This window comes from Eublepharis macularius, chromosome 8 (genome assembly GCF_028583425.1).
Source record: "Eublepharis macularius isolate TG4126 chromosome 8, MPM_Emac_v1.0, whole genome shotgun sequence".
NCBI classification, from domain to species: domain Eukaryota; kingdom Metazoa; phylum Chordata; class Lepidosauria; order Squamata; family Eublepharidae; genus Eublepharis; species Eublepharis macularius.
In genome coordinates, this window is record NC_072797.1 from 92,654,357 (window position 1) to 92,673,070 (window position 18,714).

General features: G+C 46.0%; 1 protein-coding gene across 1 annotated transcript in view; it reads left to right on the forward strand.

Moving 5' to 3' along the window:
- FRMD3 (FERM domain containing 3) overlaps positions 1–18,714 on the forward strand; it is a 168,685-nt gene that overhangs the window by 92,722 nt on the left and 57,249 nt on the right. Inside the window, exon 4 of the mRNA XM_054987254.1 lies at positions 17,009–17,087. Coding sequence (XP_054843229.1) covers positions 17,009–17,087 — 79 coding nt within the window. The remainder of the gene's footprint in view (positions 1–17,008; positions 17,088–18,714) is intronic.

The window sequence follows — 18,714 nt, forward strand, 5'->3', positions numbered from 1 at the left end:
TATATAAAGTTTATTAATATAAGCCAAGTTTTATTTTTAACAAAATAGTTTTCCACATCACTTTTCTAAATGTATGTCAAAAATGCAGACATTTGCTGTGTGGAGGATCTGCAATCAGATTTTCAAAGTATTTTTTCAACGTCAGAAAGCCTTGCTTGGAAAAGGGATTCATGCCATGTGGAGGTAGATACCTTTCCCTCATTCTGTTTTCCCAACAGAAATTGCCTCCCTGTAGTTCAGTATTTGCCTTGTTGGTGGGAGAAGGGCAGGCACCTATACTGCACCTGTTGTTTTTCTCCCTCTGAGGCAGGAGGACATCTGTGACATCTGTGGGTGTTTCCCACCGTCCTATCAGGGAGGCAGGAAGTTGAAACTTCTTCCTCTTGTAGGTGGGACCACCCCCTGGTCTTCAGTTCTTTTCCTGCCTCAGGGGAGAGCAGTTCTAGTTTAGGTTAGCTCTGCTACCTATACTTTCACTTTCTTTTTCTATCCTTTACCTTACTTCTGTCCATATCTTGGAGAGAGAAAGCTTCTATGGAGACAAGGGAGTCATCGGACTCCGAAGATTCCTTCATGGAGAGGGCTGAGGGCTGCCTCCCTGGAGCCGTCCTGCCGACGGCGGGAGCAGACCCGACCGGCTCCGACTTGCCGCGCAGGCATGATCGGACCCCCGGTGGAGGAGTGTCACCTACAGATCAGCCCGCCAGAAAACGGCCCCGAACAACTGACCGGGAGCCGGAGAAAGCCGCGAGACGCAGGAGGAAGAGAGAGGACAGCGGCGCGGCGGCGCAGGACTCAGAATCGGCGGGAAAAGCCGCAGACAGTGCTTTCCCGCCAAAACGCAAAGACGTGCTTGCCAACCTCCCGGCGGGAGATAGGCAACACGGAACAGCAACTCCTGCACAGAGTCTCAGCGCTGACACTCCTGAAGACCAAGTAAGTGCTGCTGCCTCTTCCTCTCCCTTATCCCCAGAGATGCTGGTGGCTATTAGGGACTCCGTCAGAGCTGCAATATTGGACCTCTGCAATTCAGACCAGCCTGGCCCATCCTCCTCCAGAGCCACTGTGGTGCCCCAGGCTCCTAGTAGAACTCCCCAGGGGGGCTCGTGGCCCACCAAGGCGGCCAGAAAACAGCCCCAGAGTAAAGTGCCAGACCCATCCCCCAGGTGGAGGGAGGAAGAGCAGTCCCTCAGTGAGGAATCTGAGGGTGGGGAATTTTTATCAGAAGATGATCAGGAGGCTGATAGTGATATTCCTGACCAGCCCAATAGACTTTTTCAGATGGAAGATTTCCAATATCTGCTATCAAAAACCCTCTCAGCTCTGGACTTAAATGAAGCCGAGAAGGGGGAGGAGGAGGAGGAGGCAAAGGCTAAAGGACACAAGGCTAGACCCAAAGGGAACAGGGAATTCTTCCCCAGGTCAGAAAGCAAAGCTAGAGTGTTCCCATTCCCTGAATTTTTTGAACGTCAGCTAAAGGCTGAATGGTCCATGCCGGCAGCATGTAAGCAGGTCCCGCATGCCTTAAAAAAGATCTACGTGGTTTCTAACTTTGCTGATGAGCTGTTACAGGTACCCATCGTAGACGCCCCAGTGGCAGCGTTGCAGTCTCAAGGTCTGCTTTCCGAAGATGGACATGGCAACATTAAGGATGGACTGGACAAGAAAGGTGAAGCCATACTCAAGAGAGCTCACGAGGCCTTAGCCACCTCCATCAAAGCGTCAGCCATCGCCTCCACGGTGTCACGGGCTGCAGTGGTATGGACAAGGAGACTCATCCAATTGCTCCCCAACAACAATAGACGACTGCTGGAGGGTGCCAACAGGATTCTCAAGGCCTGTACCTTCACGGCGGACGCCACTCTGGACTCTCTGTCCCTTACCTCCAGGGCCATGGCCTCTACCACCGCAGTCAGACGTCTCCTCTGGATTAGAACCTGGCCTGCAGATCTACAAGCAAAGTTGATTCTCTTAGCCTACCCATTTCAAGGGGGAAAACTCTTTGGGGAGCCCCTCGAGAAGGTCCTGGTGGAGACCAAGGACAAGAAGAAGTCCCTCCCACGTTCACTGAAATACACTCCGAGACGTTCGTATTCTTACCAGCCATTCAGAACCCAACACACTTTACCTAGGAACAGACAAGAACACAAGCGCGGTTGGGGCTCATCCAGAGGACAACCGAGACGAGGAAACTTCCACGCAAAATTTGGGAAATCTCAGGGTCTTCGCGGCAACAGACAGGATGCTGATGACAAGGGACCCCGGCCCTGACTCCTTGAACGTTCCGGTGGGGGGACGTCTGCTTCTATTCCAGCAGGCGTGGATGGACTCCAAGGCGGACGCCTGGGTTTCAGAAATTGTCTCAAGCGGTTACTTAATAGAGTTCTTCTCCCTCCCACCGGAACGGTTCCTCCGCTCACCTCTCAAGAAAGACCCTCTCAGGCGCGCTATAACTTCCCAGGCTATACAACACCTGATAGACATAAGAGCCGTCGAGCCGGTTCCCTCAGACGAGAAGGGGCGGGGCGTCTACTCGATCTTCTTTACTGTTCCCAAGAAGAATGGGGATTGGCGCTCCATCCTGGACCTGAAGTATGTAAACGGGTTCATCAAGTTGAGACACTTCAGGATGGAAACTCTCCGGTCCATCGCGGAAGCCCTACAGCAGGGAGAGTTCTTGACTTCAATAGACTTAACAGAAGCCTATTTGCATGTACCCATTGCTCCCACCCATCGCAGGTTCCTCAGATTCTGCGTGGGGGACACTCACCTGCAGTTCAGGGCAATGCCCTTTGGCCTCGCGACAGCTCCGAGAGTCTTTACCAAGCTGCTAGTTGTTCCGGTAATGAAGCTCAGAGAGAGGGGCATCCATGTACACCCGTATCTGGACGACATTCTCCTGAGATCGACTTCGGCAGAAGCCTCGCGGGAAGAGACAGCATTCACCATCCAGTTCCTGGAAAGGCACGGGTTCCTTGTCAACCGGGCAAAATGCTCTCTGACGCCCTCGCAACGGCTAGAACACTTAGGTCTGACGATAGACACGAGGAAGGGCTGTCTCTTTCTTCCAGAGAAAAAGAGAACCAAGACCAAGGCACTAGTAATGGATGTAGTCAAATCTCCTTCTTCCCCGATAATGGAATTGTCCAAACTGCTGGGTCTCCTAGTGGCAAACTCGGAGGCTATGTACTGGGGATGGTTCCACACCAGACCTCTGCAATCCCTGCTACGACCGTTTCAATTCCACATTGCACAGAAAGCAAATACCAAACTCCAGGTTCCACGGACGGTAAAAGAAAGTCTTCTCTGGTGGACCAAGGACTCAAACCTCGGCCAGGGCAAGAGTTTTCTATTGCATCATCCGACGCAGATTTTCACGGACGCCAGCCTGTTGGGATGGGGCGCGATCCTAGACGGGATCCCAGTCCAAGGACGCTGGTCAGAGAAGGAGAGGAAACTCCCTATAAATGTCCTAGAGATGAAGGCTGTCCTGAGGGCATTGCATCACTTCGGCGGACGGATCTTTCGCTGCCACGTCTTGATCCGCACGGACAATATAGCTACCAAAGCATACATCAACAAACAGGGAGGGACCAGGTCATCAGGTCTCCAAAGAGAAGCCAACCAGATCCTGATATGGGCGGAGAGAAACCTCTCTTCCATTCGAGCAGAGCACATCCGGGGAACTCTCAACACCCGGGCAGACTGGCTGAGCAGCGAGACCCTGCACCCGGGAGAGTGGACCCTCAAGAGGGACGTCTTTCTCCTACTGACGGACTACTTCGGAACTCCGAAGGTAGACTTGTTCGCCTCTCATCAGAACGCTCAGTTACCGAGATTTTACTCAAGGTTCTTCCATCCCAGAGCAGAGGGAGTAGACGCTCTCACATGCCCATGGCCAAGGACCCTTCTATACGCCTTCCCGCCGTTACCGACGATACCCAAGCTACTTCAACGGATCCGGGAGCAAGGGGCAACTGTGATTCTAGTGGCACCGTGGTGGCCCAGACGTCCCTGGTTTTCCGATCTACGATTGATGTCAGTGGCATCCCCGGTACGTCTGCCAATATCCGCGGATCTGTTGCACCAGGGCCCTATCTGTCATCCCCACCCAGAATGGTGGTCACTGACAGGGTGGAAATTGAGAGGCGACGTCTCCAGCGACAGGGCTACGCGCCAAAGATCATAGATACCATCCTGGCTTCCAGAAAAGGCTCCACAATCAGGGTCTACAATTGTGCATGGAAAGCTTTCCACAGATGGTGCCGACGTAAGGGGGTGGATTCCCTAGGTCCCTCTCTAAATTCCATCCTGGGTTTTCTGCAGGAGGGGCTAGACAGGGGACTACGACCAGCGACACTGAGAAAACAAATAGCGGCAATTGGTACTGTCGTTCAGGAGATTGACGGCATTCCCCTCGCGTCTCATCAACACATCAAGAGATTTCTCAGAGGGGCCACCCTGCTCAACCCTCCAGTGGTGCATCGTTTCCCGACCTGGCGTCTGAACGTCGTGTTATCAGCACTCACCAAGCCGCCATTTGAGCCTATCAAGGACATTGCTCTGAAATGGCTGAGACTTAAAACCATTTTCCTGGTGGCAATAACTTCGGCGCGCAGGATATCGGAGCTTGGCGCTCTGTCTATTAGGCCAGATCTGTGCATCTTCCACAAGGAGAAGGTGGTGTTACGGACTGATCCGTCCTTCTTACCAAAGGCTTACTCCACCTTCCATCGGGCACAGGAGATCAACCTGCCGTCCTTTTGCCCCAACCCTAGTCATCCCAGGGAAAGAGAGTGGCACAATTTGGATGTCCGTCGGGCCATTAAGTCTTACATAATACAGACTGAAAAGATTCGCCAGACGGATTCCTTGTTCATAAATGTGTCACCGCCAAAACTAGGTCAGCGCATGTCGTCCTCGGCCATCGCCTATAACATCAAGTTGTGCATTCGGGAAGCCTACAAAGCCCTCAAGCTGGACATCCCTCCGGGAATTACAGCACATTCAGCGAGGAGTGCAGCCACCAACGCAGCGCTCAGACGTAACGCATCGATTGACGACATCTGCAAAGCTGCCACCTGGACAACTATATCCACGTTCATTAAACACTATCAACTGCACACGTACGCGTCGGCAGACGCGGCCTTCGGTCGGAGAGTTCTACAACATGTGGTCGAAGACGAAGATACGATCCCGCCCGGTCGATGAAGGACTGCTTTGGGAGCACCCACAGATGTCCTCCTGCCTCAGAGGGAGAATGGGCCTTTGGACACTTACCGTGAAGGGTCCTTCTCCTCTGAGGACAGGAGGACATCTGGCCCTCCCAGGATCTTCGTCTACTATCAAGACCACCGACCTCATACCAGTATTTTCTGATTCCACTGTGATTCTCTGTATGTGTGATTTTTCATCTGTTCCTAGTTGCCACTCTTTGGCACGTTGTGTTTTATCTTCTCTGTTTTCAGTTATTAACAAGTTGATATAGTTATAGATTACAGTTTATATGAAGGAGTCAACACTGCTGAGGGGAGTCACCCGAACTGAAGACCAGGGGGTGGTCCCACCTACAAGAGGAAGAAGTTTCAACTTCCTGCCTCCCTGATAGGACGGTGGGAAACACCCACAGATGTCACAGATGTCCTCCTGTCCTCAGAGGAGAAGGACCCTTCACGGTAAGTGTCCAAAGGCCCATTCCCTGCAGAGTCTAATAGCATCTTGGGAGTGGGGAGTGATCATTTCTTGTGGGGAAAAGGCATTGAGAAAAGATAAGCACCCTTGTGAGGAAGACGGAGTATTTATCCATCCTCCCCTCTACTCCCCAAACAAATGATCATCACTTCTGTTGAGAACCTGACTAGACCAAGGAATGATGTCCGGTGGACGAATTTGCATCCACATTGTTGCAATCAGCTGAAGATATGGATGTATATTTCCTACATATCTGTAACTGGATCAGAATGATAATGTAAGGAATTTTGTGCTGATTCAGGTGAATGGTTTTGTTATTTCAGCATTGTATTTTCTGACAGTAGTTATCCAGCCAGTTTTAAAGTCCATGAATAAGATAAGGTGATCTCCATCTCTGCTTACCCACAGCAACTTGCAGACAAAAGGTATATTGTTTCTGAAGATGGATGTTTGTCTGAACATGGCCTTTGGCTTCTAATCTGTGGGTCTTACAACCTGTGGCTCTGCTGTATCCAGTACCCTAGATGCAATGTCAAGAAGTAGTGGGCAAGAAATGCCACTTCAGTGTCTCCTGTTTTGAGGCAGGGAGAGCTACCCAGAGAGAAGAATGGTATGTCTGGGTTGTTGTTCTGGGAGTAAGGAGAGTGAGCGAGAACCATTTTGATTGATTTTTATCAGGTAACAGCTGGTTCTGAGTGTTTCTACTCAGATCCAGGTGAGAGATGGGTTTAGATTGTTGTTTTATGTTTTCCAAGATCCAGGTGATATATAGTTCTGGGTTTGCAGCCCAGCATTGAGGGGTGGAGGAGGGGAAAGGGAGCACAGTGAAAAGAACCACAGACAATGCTGATTGGAACAAAAAGAGGCCACAACTTTGTTAAATGACAACTTAGGGAGCCTTGGCAATGCATAGGGTTCAGATCCTGAGCATCAGTTGACTCGCCTGCCAGTCAATGAACTGCTGCACCCCCCCAACCTATTGCTGAGGGGGGGAAACCAAGGAGTGGCAGACAGAGTGGTCCACATGGGTGTAAACCCCTGTATGGATCCCCTGCCACCTAGGAGTGATTATATCTCGACAGCTCCCGCTGGGCATGCACCACCATAATTCACTCCCAAGATTCCTTAGGGGAATCCTCTTATTGAGGAAGCTGGGCATACAGGCCCAATCTTCCCCCCAAAAGATCCAATCCCAATGCAAGCCACCATCAGAGCCACAAAATGGCTCCCACCAGTACGTCTGAAGCCGCAGCCTATCCAGCAGGCCATCCCTGACATTCTGTAACCAGATATCCTGCCCCCAGCTGGACAGGTGCACACCATCAGGGCAGTACAAGGCTTTCAACCAATGAGAAATGCCTGGGTGCAGGATAACCAAGCCCCCGGAGGCCTCCAGGTGGCCCCTCAGGTTTCTGGCCAACTTCTGCCTGACCAAGTCCATCTTGTTGGGGCAAATCATGTCACGCTAACAATGTCTCTGTAGCAAACCTAACTACATAAAATGAGTCCGTGGGTTGTTGATGGCCCAAGTCCCTCATCATGGTGTGCCTCACATCAAATCCCTGCCAGCTTCCAAGATCATTCTCTCCGAGCTGCAGCACCAGGGCATCAGGTGGGCCCCTTCAGCTTGCCTGGTGAAGTAGTGTCGGCACCAGGGACTCCCACAGCATTCCCGTGTCTCCCAGCCAGGTGCTCTTTACATGATCTTCCAGCTCGAGATGCAGGCTCCATCCAGATGAACCCACGTAAACACCAGCCCAGTGCACGATGCTGTGCCCACATATCCAGACAGACTTAGGTGGGCCTGTAAAAGCTAAGAGAAACAGTATAATTACTGGGAGTCCCAGAAAGCCAGGCGGATGTAGAGTGAGAAAGTGCAAGACCTCCAGCGCCTGACAGCCTGGATCTGTGGCTTGGGAATGCCCATGCCAGAGGTCACGGTGGCAGCCCTGATTCTGAAGGAACGGGTTCCAAACTCTGTAGCTGGCAGGCCGGCCACCGCCAAACGGGATTGAAGGAGGCAGGCAAACTGGTACTGTATCACTGGAGACTAATAGCTGTGGATTAAGAGGGGGCCGGCTGCTGTGGGCGAACAGCCAAGTAAGCCCTAACCACCTGGACTAGGCAGAGGACCCCCTGCACATCCTGTAGGACAATCCACTCCTCTAGCCCTGCTGGTCTGCCTTGGAATGCCTGATGGTGATGGAGTCCTCCGTGGCAGATACAGAGATGTCCCAGGATGTCTGGGCCCACCCAGAGGTGTTGGCATGAGAGTGGGACACCAACTCATCTATGTGGAAGGCCTCAAAAAAGGCCAGTAGGAAGGCCATTTTGAAGAGCTGGGCCTCAAAAGAGGACCCGCAGATGGCCGAGACTTGCTGTATGATCATATACAACATTGTCAAAGTGATGGGGCAGTGCCAATTGGGGCGGGTGGGTGTCAGCCACCTCCAACCCTTAATGGCTTGTTGGGCAGCAAAAGTACTGCAGGAGTCAGGGAAGCTGGGGGCCTTGCTAAAATAGGAAATGGCTTATTGGTGTGTGCCCATGGTCCTGGGGGCCAAGCCTCATCCCTGTAGGTGGACTAGGTATCGCAGGACCATGATCTGAGAAGTGGGCTAGCCCGCATTCCCCCTGTTGCTGGCTGCGAAGAACAGGAACTTGGTGCAGGCCGTCGAGTAGGCCTTCAGAGTAGAAGGGGAAATAGAACTAAGTACTCCCTGAATTATGGTCCTTTGCCAAGCTGCCACAGGTCCTCTGGGAAGAAGTTTGGGGTGCATTGGGCAGACAGCACCAGGCTGAAGAATCTCTCCATCTGGAATTCAGAGAAGGCATCTATACCTGCTACATGCTGGGCTGAAAATGAGATGTTAGTAGAGAGACAAACCAGCACAAAATGCCGCACAAGACTCATGACCTACTCAGAGCAAGAGGACTGACGGTTTAAAACCCAGACGATGGCCTGGTTGTCATACCAGAAGTGGACCCACTTGTCCATGAGCAAGTCCTGCCACATCACCACTGCGACTAGGATGGGAAACAATTCGAAGAACGTAAGGACCCATAGGCTGGATGTCCTGGGGGACTTCGTTATTCATGTAAGGCTGCCTTATGAGGACTAGGGTTGCCAATCCCCAGATGGGAGAGGGGAATCCCCCACTCCCACCCTCCACCCCCCCACTCACTTGGCTGGTGGGCTTTAAACAGGCTGCATTAGGCCCATTTGGGATCCAAACTGGCCTGCTAAGAAGTGTGTGCGTGCTCCTGCGTTTGTGCAATCACATCACCTGGAAGCAGGAGCATGTGTGCAAGAGACACAGAGAAGGTGAGTGCCTCCCGCTAGGAGAATAAGGGCACCCGGTAATGAGCAATGGTTTAGGATTTCAAGGCCTCCATGACAGCCATGGGCATGTCTCAGAGCTAAACTACACGAGTCACCTGACCCATGTTGGGTTACCACAAGTTTACCTGGGAAGTGTAGTTGGGCCCTGCCCCCAAGCTCCCAGAAGAAAATCCGAGCGGAGCAAAAATCTGCTCCGCTCGGGTTTTCCTCATGGAGCTCAATGGCGAAGCCTGACTAGACTTTCTAGGTAAACATTCAGGCATCTCGTGTAGTTTAGTTCTCAGATACCATATTCTGCAGAGGTTGGGGATCTGCCTCCTCTAGGGGATTTTCATGTTGACATGGCTGTTGATGTCCTGACTTTAGGTGTCACATGTTCTGCGGTTGCACTCCCTTTTAAGGAACAAATTGTTATCTGGTGGTGCTCTTGGGCGCAGGAATTCTGCTAAATAAGCAGGTGACAGCTGTGGTGGCCAGGAGTACCTTTTACCAATTTCAACTGATAAGCCAGCTGTGGCTTATCACTCTAGCCTTGGCCTATCTACAGTGGTTCCCAGTTTGTTTGTGGTCACAATTAAAGTGGCTGATGTTTACCTTTAAAGTGCTGTATAGTTTGGGACCAACATGCCTGAAGAACTGCCTCCTCCTTTATAATAATAACTGTGCTTATATACCACTCTTCTAGACATATTAGTGTCCCATTCAGAGCAATGAACAAAGTCATTCCCCACAATACAGCTGGGGAGCTGGGGATGAGGGGAATGGCTTACCCACGGCTGAGCTCACATAATAGGATTCGAACCAGCAGAGTGCTAATTTGCAACCCAACCCCTTAACCACTATACTACAGCATATGGACCACTGGGGTCATCTTCTTAGGCCCTGCTTTGAGTGCCCTGCCTTCTGAGATTAGGTGAGTGGCATCTTGGGGGAGGGCCTTCTCTATCAAGGCTCCAAAACTCTAGAATTCGCTTCCCAGGGAGCCTCTTTTGTCCCCTTCTCTTGCCATTGCCAGTGGGTGAAGGTGTTTGGTGTTCCCTCCTTCTTGCCCAATGTTTTAATTGTTGGTTTTATGTTTTTAGATGTATTTTAGCTCTGGTTATGTTTTAATGATGTATTTTTATTGACATTGATGGTTTTATAATTTGGTTTTACTATGTACGTTTTAAATTTAAATAGATACAATTAAAATAGTGGGCATGGAGTTTTCTCACTTCCATCAATTTCTCTCATACTTAAAAAGAAAGCCTAGTGGCCATCAGAATAGTCTGTTGTAATAAATTCCATCCATTAATTATGCATTATAAACCTTTTATCAGTTTCATTAAGCTACTCTTCTGTGTTTAGGAAAAGTAAATAATTTATCATTTGCTCTTTTCACAATATGAAAATTTTATAGACAGCAGTGATGACAACCCTGACATTGACTTCACATTATGGACCGTCTGCGGTGGTAGAATCTAGTCCAGTTATGAAAGCATCCTCAGAGGCTCTGCTCTGTGTGACTTACCTTTGGATGTGATAAGGGTAGAAAGAGGGTTTCTCTCCAGTGGTGTCTCATCTATGGTTTCTCCTTGGCATTCTTATTAGATTTAGGAACATGCAGGGCTTTTTTTCTGGGAAAAGAGGTGGTGGAACTCAGTGGGTTGCCAGCACAGGGGGCAACTCTTGGCGGGAGGTGGCGCCCCTGGCACCACATGTGCGCGCGCAAAGTGCACACATGCTTTCAGGGCCAATGACATCACTTTGGGTCATCTGGAACAAGAGGGGAGTTTTAAAAAGTTTAAATTGCCCTCGGCGAAAATGGTCACGTGGCTGGCGGCCCCGCCCCCTGATCTCCAGACAGAGGGGAGTTTAGATTGCCCTCCGCGCCGCTTAGATTGCCGTCTGCGCCGCCAGCCATGTGACCATTTTCAAGAGGTTCTGGAACTCCGTTCCACCGTGTTCCAGCTGAAAAAAAGCCCTGGGAACATGTGAAGACTCCTCCCAGGTTATAAATGATTTGCAGTTCTTTGTTTGTTTTTTTACTCTTGTTTCAGTGCAGTTGATTGTTCTTTTGGCTTTCTATTATCATATTATGTGTAGTTAGCCCAGAAGTTTTACAGTGTTGCTTTGATGAATTTTAAGGTGTTTTGTTTTAATTTCATTCTGGATTGTAAACTACTTTGAGAATTGTTCAGTTATCACAGCCAAGGAATTTTAAAAAGTATTTTATACGCCACTTTTCTCCCCAATGGAGACCCAATGTGGCTTAGAACATTCTCCCTTCTCCATTGTAACCTCACAACAACCAGTGTGGTTGGTTCGGCTGAGAGTGTATGACTGGTCCAAGGTGAGCCAGCAAGCTTCCATGGCAGAGAGGGGATTTAAATCTGGCTCTCCAAAATTGTAGTCCTAACACTTTAACCAAAACACCATGCTGGCTTAATGCTTGATGAACAAGTGAATAATAAAATAAAAAAGCTGGGCCCTCATGCTTTTTCTTCAGGACATCTTTTCTGTAACGTTTAAAGGCCATTCACCTTTTTGCAAACTTATGTCTGGAAGATGTTGTTTGTTACGGTTTCCAGGTGTGTGTATAACTAATGTTTTAAGACCTAGAATCATACTTCAAAAGTTAAGAAAAAGATGTATCAACTTACAGTGGAAATCTAGAAACCATTTTTTGCTATAACTTCTTGTGTTCATAAACTAAAAAAAGATCCCAGTTGGAATATTACATCATAAAGCTGGTGATAATTTTTTACTTACACTCAGTTGTCCATTTCTATAATCTCACCTGTCCTATATTCCTTTTGTTCAACTCAGTGTATTTTAAACTGAGATTTGCCTCTTGCAAAGCTTATTTTGCAAAGCAAAAATGCTGAGGAATGTAGCTTCTGTAAAAGAAACAAAACCCTTTTATTTGATGTATGAGTGTTCATTTCTTAATTTATAATTGCATTATTTGAGAAACATAATTGAAGAAACAATTTTTTTTTGTATTACGTTTAATAAAACTAACCAGAATAAAAGCAATGTTGGAGGTGATAGATGAAATTCAAAAGCAACAACAATGTTAGCAGGCCTGTGTAGAATGAGAGGAAGAAAAGAAGGAAAGGCAGGTGACATTGGGTCCTTGCCTTTTGTAAGGGGAAGTGAAAAGTTTTTACATGACAGTAGCCTTTTCCTTATATACCATATAGCCAATTAGTGAAGGTACGTGGGAGATGCCTTGCCTTGCTGACCTCATTGCCATTGAGGGCAGAACTTAAAACTGTCCCTCTTTGTATCATCATGTCCTGTTGAAGCCATTAACTACACATCAAAAGTATACAATGCTAGAAACTGTGAACTGAATTTGCTCTATAAAAGCGCAAATATACAAGGATACTACTAGGATACTGTAAGGCCATTAGGAGGTGGAACTACTGCTGGAAAAAGTAGTTAATTACAGGTGGATACTGCATTTCAGAAAGGAAGCAATATTCGAGGTATTATATATTTTTCAAACGAGGAAAGTATCATATCTCTCCATGGGTTCAGGCTGTGGTTGCTTTCATCCGTTCTTTGCATATATTTATGAAAGCCTTTCCTAGGTGCATACAGGCTATTCCACAGCAGAAAAGGTACTAAACATGACATTATATATTTTCAAAGGCATCCTCATGTGCTATTTTCATAGCTCTTAACCATTACTGAGTCTTTCTCACTATGTTTAAAATGCCAGGATTTTCAGATGTAGCATGTCATCTGGATTAGTAGTATTTGATGGGGGAGTTGTATATGGTTTGTGTGTGGTTTGAAAGTTTTGTACACATTAAATATATATAAAATATAAAATATTTTATTTATATAGTATATTTTTTATCCCGCCTTTCCTCCAAGGAACTCAGGATAGCATACATTGGTCTTCTCCCATTTTTCCCACACAACAGTCATGAGAGGTAGGTTAGACAGAGAGTATCTCTACATGAGACATCTTACACGGGACTTTCAAGCGTAGGTAGAGGCAATGTTAGCCAGGAAGCGTAATTTAAAAAGACAAAGCCAAAGGCTGTCAGTTTCACCTCTCTACATGAGGGTAGTTTAGTCTCTGTTGAGAAAGGCAGACTATAAATAACATAAATAAATGACATAAATAAAAAGACAGAGTCAGCAGAGCTCACTCCTCAGAGAGTTTCTTAATTTCATCTTTGCTTCCCGAAGACTCTGTCAATTTCACCTCCCCTTCCAGGAGGCAAAGATGAAATTAACAAATCCTCCAAGTAGCGATCTGTGCCAGCTGTCTTTTAAACTATGCTTCCTGGCTAACATTGCATCTCTCTACACTTGAGCGTCCCATGTAAGATGTCTCATGCAGAGAGACTCTAAGAAGTTGTGCTTCATGGCAGAATGGGGATTTGAATATGCGTCTATCTTCCAGATTCTAGTCCAACTTTAACCAGTACATCAAGCACTCTGGCTCAGTTCTAGGACTGCCAAACAATAAAATGTCAGATTCATGAAATGAATGGGACTCAAGCTTGTGTGTTCTGTTCTTCTCCTGTATGCTCAGAATCTCTTCCACACCAGAACTGGAAAAGATGAACTAACTTCTAATTCTGGTTGGCTTAAAAACTGAAATTTTTCATTGCTAGTCTGGTTTTGCTATTGTGGCAGAGTATGGTTTGCAGCAAAGTCGGAAGTGAAGGAGGGAATTTAAATGTGTGAGGAAGGAAAGGAGTGTCTGATGCTACTCATGTAACGCCATAATAAGGTTTAGAGTTACGTTTGAACTGAATCATCAAGTGGATATGGCTTGCGCTCTTGTGGCATCAAGGGAAATGTTATACCAAGTGGAAATAATACTTTACATGACTAGTGAATTAAAGAAAGACCCCCAAAATGGAGAAGAATAAAGACTCAAATGAAAAAAGAACAAACAGGGATGTGCAGGATACTCATAGAGTAGGGAGAGTCTCAGTAGTGGTGGTGACACTTCTCTCAGCCACCTGCTCACCTCCTGGCCACTGATCCTGCCTCCCACTCCTGTTCTGCCTGTCCCATTCACTGTGACTGACTGACCCGCCCACCCACCCACCTCGCTGGCCTCTCTCATCTTTCCCAACAGGTTCTCTCCTCTGAAAATATCTGACAAGACCTTGTGACATAGTATTGGGAAATCTCAGCTTTCCCCCGTATATTGAAGTTTGGGCACTTAAAAAAAAACCCTTACCTTTTTTTCTTCTATGATTTTTCTGCAAACCTGAGTGTTCCTCCCTGTTTGTAGAAAGATCTTTCTATGTTCATGGGCCTAATATACAAAGTTAATGATCTACATCTGGATCCATGTTATTTATTTATTTCATTTACATTTATTTATTTATTACATTTATTACATGTTGAAAATTAAATATATGAAAGAAAGAAGGGTGGAGAGAAGGAAAACTATTTGTAATAGTCTCTGCAAAGAAAAATAGGAGAGTAATAGTGAGAGTGCAGGCAAGTCCAAATAAATGAAAACTAGGAGTTATGTCAAAGGATGTGTATTTTCTTATTTATATACATTTATATACTGCATTTCTTAATTTTAAAAATACTTTATGATATTAAAAATGCATCTTAAAACACAGCAAAAATCCAAAAAAAGAATAGGAGAAGATAAAAACACACCAAATCCTGCAGCCATGGGAAGATAATATAATAAAGGCACTATTACAATAAATAGACCAGTCAACGGAATCTAATAACTAGCATAGACAATTAGATAATAAAGCTGGAACAGGTAATAGTAATTGTAGTAGCAGTATCAAATGCAGCTAAAATAGTCACACGCCTTTAACACTAAATAAATGCCTAGGCAAACAATCATATCTTAGCTTGGAGCAAAAGCCTCCCATCAAGTTTGACATATGAGTTAAGAGGACATACCATGACCCAGGCACCACAACAGAAAAGGCTCTGTTCTTATGGGCCATCCACATCACTTCTAAAGGTGGGGCTCATGGGGCAAGGCTTCAGAAAATGAATGTTTCTGTGTAAAGTGCTGTCAAGTTGTAGTCAAATTATGGTGACCCCAGAGGGTTTTCAAGGGAAAAGGTGAACAGAAGTGGTTTGTCATTACGTACCTCTGCATATTGATCCCAAACTTTCTTGGCGATCTCCCATCCAAATACTAACCAAATATACATCCCTGTTTAGCTTCTGAAATCTGACAAGATTGCTCTACCTTGGGCTGTCCAAGTCAGGAAGAAAAATGAATGTCATATGTGCTAAATATAAATGAAGATACTGCTTGGCAAATCTTTGTAACTGCATGGAAAAATACCATGTATATAAAAGTCAGTGAGATAGTTAAGTAATAAAAAACATTAACAACAACAACAACAACAACAACAACAACAACCAACGACATTCAATTTATATACCGCCCTTCAGGACAACTTAATGCCCACTCAAAGTGGTTTACAAAGTATGTTGTTATTATTCCCACAACAAACACCCTGTGAGGTGGGTGGGGCTGAGAGAACTCCAGAGAGCTGTGACTAGCCCAAGGTCACCCAGCTGGCTTCAAGTGGAGAAGTGAGGAATCAAACCCGGCCCTCCAGATTAGAGTCCCGCACTCTTAACCACTACAGCAAACTGGGTGTGTTACAAAGCTATACACTGCTAAATTGGCAGATTTGCATTCTTGCTTTGATATAATGTATGTGTGACTGATAATGCTAAAATATTAGTATGTTAAGGTTGCCAACTTCCAGGTGGTGGCTGGAGATCTTTTGGAATTAAAATTGATCTCCATGCCACAGAGATCAGTTACCCTGGAGAAAATGGCAGCTGTAGACTGTGTACTGTATGGCGTTATACCCTGCTGAGGTCCCTTGTACCCTTCCCAAACCTCGTACTCTCTAGACTCCACCCAGAAAAACTCCAGGAATTTCCTAACCTGAAGTTGGCATTTCTGGTTGTGATTGAGCTACTGTACTAGTGTGCTGGCATGTGCTGGCTCTGCTCACTTACAGGAGCGTCCATCCTAGAAATGTAAGAGCTGGAATAGCATTTTTCTCTTGGAGTGGAAGTGGCTTGGTGATACAGACAAGTCCTCCATCGGTTCTAGCAAAAGGTTGAGTCTCCAGGAAGAGTGGTAGAAAGAAAGCAACAAGATATACCAAATTTCTTCTGACCTCAGATCTTTTTTTTAACTAGATGTTGCAAATCAGTGTGGTATGCTGATTTCACTGTTGAGATGAGAGTCTACTCTGGTTGGGCCCCACTTCATTGGCATCTTTGCTGGGATCGTTCACTGAGGAAGAGGAAAGGCCCCCCGAGGCAATGCTAAGGGAGTGCTTACTTTTATGGCCTCCTGGCCTGCACCACCTTAAAACCTGGGGTTTTTTTTGCCTACTAGATGATCCTCTATATGCTGTCATGGCAAGGTCTTAAAAAATCATGCTTTTCTCTCTTTTTATTTTGTAACATATGGCCTGATGAAGTATTGTTGGGAACTTGAAAGCTTGCGCACTATTCTGGGTCATGGGGTTGGACCTAATAGATGGTATTACATGGATTGTGCTCTTGGTTTTTTGGCTTTTAGTTATGGACCAAAACAGCTGCATACAACTTGTCTGTAGGAGCTACTGCCTGCCAGAACAGCAGCATTGCTGTATGAAGTGCAAGACTCTGACTTATAGGGTCATCCCTGCACTACAATACTTTGGGCATTCGGCTTAATATTGTGACAACAGGATGTGTGTTTTATTTCCTTATGGTGAGGATGCAAATTGGCTTGAATGTGGCCATGGATCAGTGGCAGCAGAGTACATGCTCTGTGTCCTGCTTATGCTTTGAGCTTCTTTATCATACATTGTACCTTCTTTTTGCTTATTTCCTTTTTTATTTGGTGCACTGCATCTCACAAGCTATTCTGGAAAACTGTTGGGAACCTGTCCTGCAGTGGAGAAAAAGCCATGTTTTATACAGATGTTCTCATGCCTATTCTTTATAATATTTCAGCTCATCCACCATATACCATGTGCTTTAGAGTGAAATTCTACCCACATGAACCCTTGAAGATTAAAGAAGAGCTTACCAGGTATTTTTTGTTGTCTGTGCATTGGCTGATATCTTAGGATCATGGCTAACTGTATCATCATGAATGCTATACTAAACATTTTGCCCTTTTGCTGACTTTCATTTTGCATGCATTTTTAGGAATTTTAAAAGGAGGTTTTGGATAACTTGAAAGCGGGCGCATCAGTGAACAGTCCCATAAGGCATCACTTGGCAGGGCATTAAGGAATAGCCTCTCAGATTGGGAGGCTGCAGTGGGGAGGAGAGAGATTGCTGCCTTCTGCCTCTTCTGTCAGCCTAGCTCTCCTCACCCAGGAAGTAGAAGGGAGTGATGTCATCCCCCTCCCTGCCACAGTCTCCCAACCAATGTTCCCTCTAAGCTGTGCCGTGTTGTGAGCTAAAAATCTACTTTGTGAGCTGAAACAGCTTTCATTAAAGTTTTGAGCGTGCCTCCTTTTAAAAAAAATATTTCAGTCTACAAACATAAACTACAAACTAATTTGTATTGTTTCTCGCTTAGAAGCAACAATTCAAGCAGACATTCAAACATGGATTTTAAATATCAAACTAAATTACTCTGCAGGTAAAGTTATTAATACTTCTCCTTCCCATCTATTTGATATACAAATATAAATATATCTGAGAACATGTGCTAGGGTCTGCATCCCATCCTGAGCACACATTAGCCTTCTCTGTTCCAAGAAGATGGCAGCAGGTAAGTGGAGAGATTTACAGTATAATCCTGGACAAAGTTACTCCAGTCTAAACTCATTGATTTCTAGCCTCTGTAGAATCAAAAAACAAAAACCATGTAATACATTTTGATTACAACCAAAACAAATTAGCAGTAAAAACCAGTTGTCCAAGACTACCTAGTCCCATTAGGTGAAAGGGCCACAAAAGCAAAAAGGTAGCTGTGTTAGTCCATTGCTGCAAGATAAAGCAGGCACCCAGCGTCACCTTAAAGACTAGCACATTTATTGCAAGATGAGCTTTTGTGAGTCAGTGCTGACTTCTTCAGTTATGTGTGGAGATCAATCTGAGAATCATTCTCACGTTTTCTTTTTCCACATAATGAATCTGCACTTGAAAGACTCATGACAGAATTCATCCTTGATTTTAATCCCTGCCCCGCCCAACCTGCCCCATAAGAAACATTCTAAGTTTGATTTTCACATCTGAAGAAGTAAGCAGTGACTCACAAAAGCTCATACTGAAATAAAAATTAATCTTTAAGGCACCACTGGACTTTTGTTTTAGATTCATGCTGACTGGCTTTCTTGTGGTTCAGGTGTGATTCTGACTGTGGATTTCTCAGCTCAGGCAATTAACCATTACCCTATACAAGCGCCTGGAAATGTGACACCATACAACATTTGGAACAATTGTGTTTTAGACAATTACAAAATACATAAAATCTGTCCAAATGCAGTACCTCTTTCATAGACTTTTACTCTTCTTCATGTCACAAAGAAAATGTGGCTCATCTACTCCTTTCATTTTAGACAGAAGCTGAAGAATGGCAAACCTGGCACCTTAGTAACTTTGTGCATGCAACTTCAACAGCCTGAAGTCCATTTTCCAGTTTTCTGGGGCAATGTTGCAGCTCAGAGGGATAGGATGTGCAAATACAGAATTGCAAGCTTTGA